General features: G+C 49.6%; 1 protein-coding gene across 1 annotated transcript in view; it reads left to right on the forward strand.

Moving 5' to 3' along the window:
• The first annotated feature begins 353 nt into the window (after positions 1-353).
• Positions 354-2,866, forward strand: part of LOC112469241 (unconventional myosin-Vb-like) — a 50,581-nt gene continuing 48,068 nt past the window's right edge. Inside the window, exon 1 of the mRNA XM_025038545.1 lies at positions 354-395. Within this exon, the coding sequence (XP_024894313.1) occupies positions 354-395 (42 nt within the window). The remainder of the gene's footprint in view (positions 396-2,866) is intronic.

Below are 2,866 nucleotides of genomic sequence, written 5' to 3' on the forward strand. Positions count from 1 at the left end.
CCCGGGTTGGGATCCCGGCTCAGCCACTGCTAGCTTTGTGCCCTTGTGCAAGTTAGCAGTCTTTCTGTGCCTGTTACTTTATCTGTGACATGGGGGTAATCATTTGCCTAGGATGCTTTTGAGAATGAGTCACTGTGTGGCCCATACTTAGAGAAGAGCCTGGCACATCGGCACTCTGGGTGTGTTAGCTGCTATACTGAGAACCCTTTTTCATTAGCTGACTTTCAGGTGGTTTCACCGGGCAGGAAGACAAGGTGGTAACTATGAAACCCTATTCTTCCGAGGTCTGATGCAGTTTCTCTTTTTCATGGGCCTTTGTGACCAGCCTTCACTGTGATTTGTGCGTTTCACAGATGTTGGAATGTTTGCTCTGTGCTGGGTCGGGGGTTGTGCGGGTGAGTGGTTGTGGCCCTGCCATTTGGGGGTACAGCTCAGTGCTGGAGGCAGCAGGGAACACAAACACAGTATGGCAAAGCTGCAGTGGTCACGGAAGCCAGTGCATGGGGCACGGGAGGGACAGAAACGAGGAAACCTGCTGAGGTGAGGGCGTTGACACGGAGAGGGAGATGGCAGGAGCTGGCCGCTGGCGAGGCAGGGTGCGTGGGCTGCGAGCAGAGTGTGTCTCAGGCGGGGGTTATGCGTGCCAAGGCCCCGAGGCCTCGGTGTGGCCCTTTGGGTGTGTTGAAGGAACGGAAAGCAGGCCAGTGCACCTGGTGGGAGCCAGTGGAAAAGGGGATGGCGATGGGTCAGGCACGTGGCCAGAGGCCCTTTGTGCAAGGTTTACCGTGGGGGAGACTGGGAGAGAAGCAGGTTTTGTTGAACAGTGGCAGGAGGAAGCCAAGAACCGGCTTTGGGATGGGTTGCAGTGGGAGGGGCCGCGGAGCAGGCATCGCGCGGAGGGCAGGCTGGAGTGATCGTTGCTGTCCTCTGAACTGCAGCGGCACTGGAAGTTTGCACCACGTCGTTTAGCCTTTGATCACTTACTCTCTGTTTTTTCTGTCAAGCATTTTGGTTTTGTCTTTCTAGATAGTTAATGACCCACTTGAGAAATGGACCTTGTCTTATGCTTGGCTCTCATACTGCCTCCAGTGGTTGGTGATTAACTCATTGGTTAGTACCAAGACTGACCGTCCTTCCCTGACTAACTTCTGTTTTATCAACTTGAGCGTACCGCTTGGTGAAACTGGAACAGTGAATTTGTTAAATGTTTCCACACCAAGAGGCCTTCGCCTCACCTTCACCTTCCTGGCAGGCTGTGTCTGCTAGCCTCCTCTTGGTTTTGACGTGAGAAACAAAATTCCCGGCAGATGCAGTCATGTTTACCATGTTGAATAACTTCCCACCCCACGCCCAAAACAAAATGAAATTAGTTCACCCACTTGAATGGTGTGTCTTCTCCAACGGATTTCATTTCAGTTGATCTTTTAAGTGGGCGGGTGTTTTTAAAGCATTGTAGGGAGGTAGTGAGGAACGGTCTGTGTTGCTAACGCAGAGCAGATGCTTGCTTCCCCCGCTGAAAATCCTGCCCTGTGTGACTGATCCTGGCAGCTGCCCATGACCCTTCCGCCGCTCCCAAGTGGCCGGTCAGTACGTAATCAGAAGGGACACCTGGGGCTGGAGATGAGCAGCTCTCAGAAGAAATGGGCTCGGAATATCTGAGTGTCCAGGTTGCTCATGGTTGCTGGGGTTTGTCCATTGCTGGCTCTGAGCTGTCCTTAAGAGCGACCCAGTTGAGCTGTGGACCAGAGGCAGGAGCACAGAAGTTGGATGGCCTGACTTCATGCTTGAAGAGAGAGCCCTCTGGAGCTGAAACCATCCTTGATATACCAGGCTGGCCAGAAAGTCTACCCCAGCAGCCCCTTTCCCCACCCTACCTGCTCCTCCCTCTGAAGTCTAAGAGTATAGGCTTAACTGCAGCAGCAAAGGATGAAAATGAATTAGTTCCCTTCTAGGGCAATTACGTCCCTAACTCTGGACGTCTGCCTTAACTGCCTGCACACCCTGTTCAAGGTGGCCCCACTCCTCAGTGTCCCTCCAAGAGGTTTCTTTCCCCTGTTGCTTGCTTATTTACTTCTTTTTATTGTGGTAAAATGTACAAAACATAAAATTTACTATGTTAACCACTTTTAAGCGCAGAGTTCAGTGGCATAAAGTACAATCCCCCCTTACCGGTGGTTTCATTTTCCGGGGTTTTAGTTACTTACGGTCAACTGTGATCTGAAAATGTTAAATGGAAAATTCTAGAAATATAAGTTTTAAATTGCACGCTGTTGCGAGTTGCGTGATTAAATCTCACACCATCCTGCTCCATCCCGCTTGGGACGTGAATCATCCCTTTGTCCGGCGTATCCACGCTGTACACACTACCGGCCTGTTAGTCACTTAGTCACCATCTCCGTCATCAGATCAGTTATCAGAGAGAGCGAGCGAGGGAGAGACCACAGTCATGTAACTTTTAGTACAGTATCTTGTTATAATAGTTCTATGATACGTTAGTAATCTCTTAGTGTGTCTAATTTATAAATTAAACTTTATCATTTTCATGTACATACCGGAAAAAAACATAGTATATATAGGGTTCAGTACTGTCTGTGGTTTCAGGAACCCACTGGGGGTCTTGGAACACATCCCCTGCAGATTAGGGGGGCTGCTGTACTTGCATGGTGTGCAGCCATCACCACCGTCCATCTCCAAAACTCTTTTCATCTTGCAAAACTGAAACTCTATTAAACAATAGCTCTCCCTTTCCCTGGCAATCTCTCTTCTACTTTCTGGCTCCGAGTTTGATTGTTCCAGGTAACTCATAGAAGTGGAATCATACGATATTTGTCCTTTTGTGTCTGGCTTGTTTCACTTGGTACAATGT

Source organism: Pteropus alecto, unplaced genomic scaffold, assembly GCF_000325575.1.
Source record: "Pteropus alecto unplaced genomic scaffold, ASM32557v1 scaffold146, whole genome shotgun sequence".
Classification (NCBI taxonomy): Eukaryota; Metazoa; Chordata; class Mammalia; order Chiroptera; family Pteropodidae; genus Pteropus; species Pteropus alecto.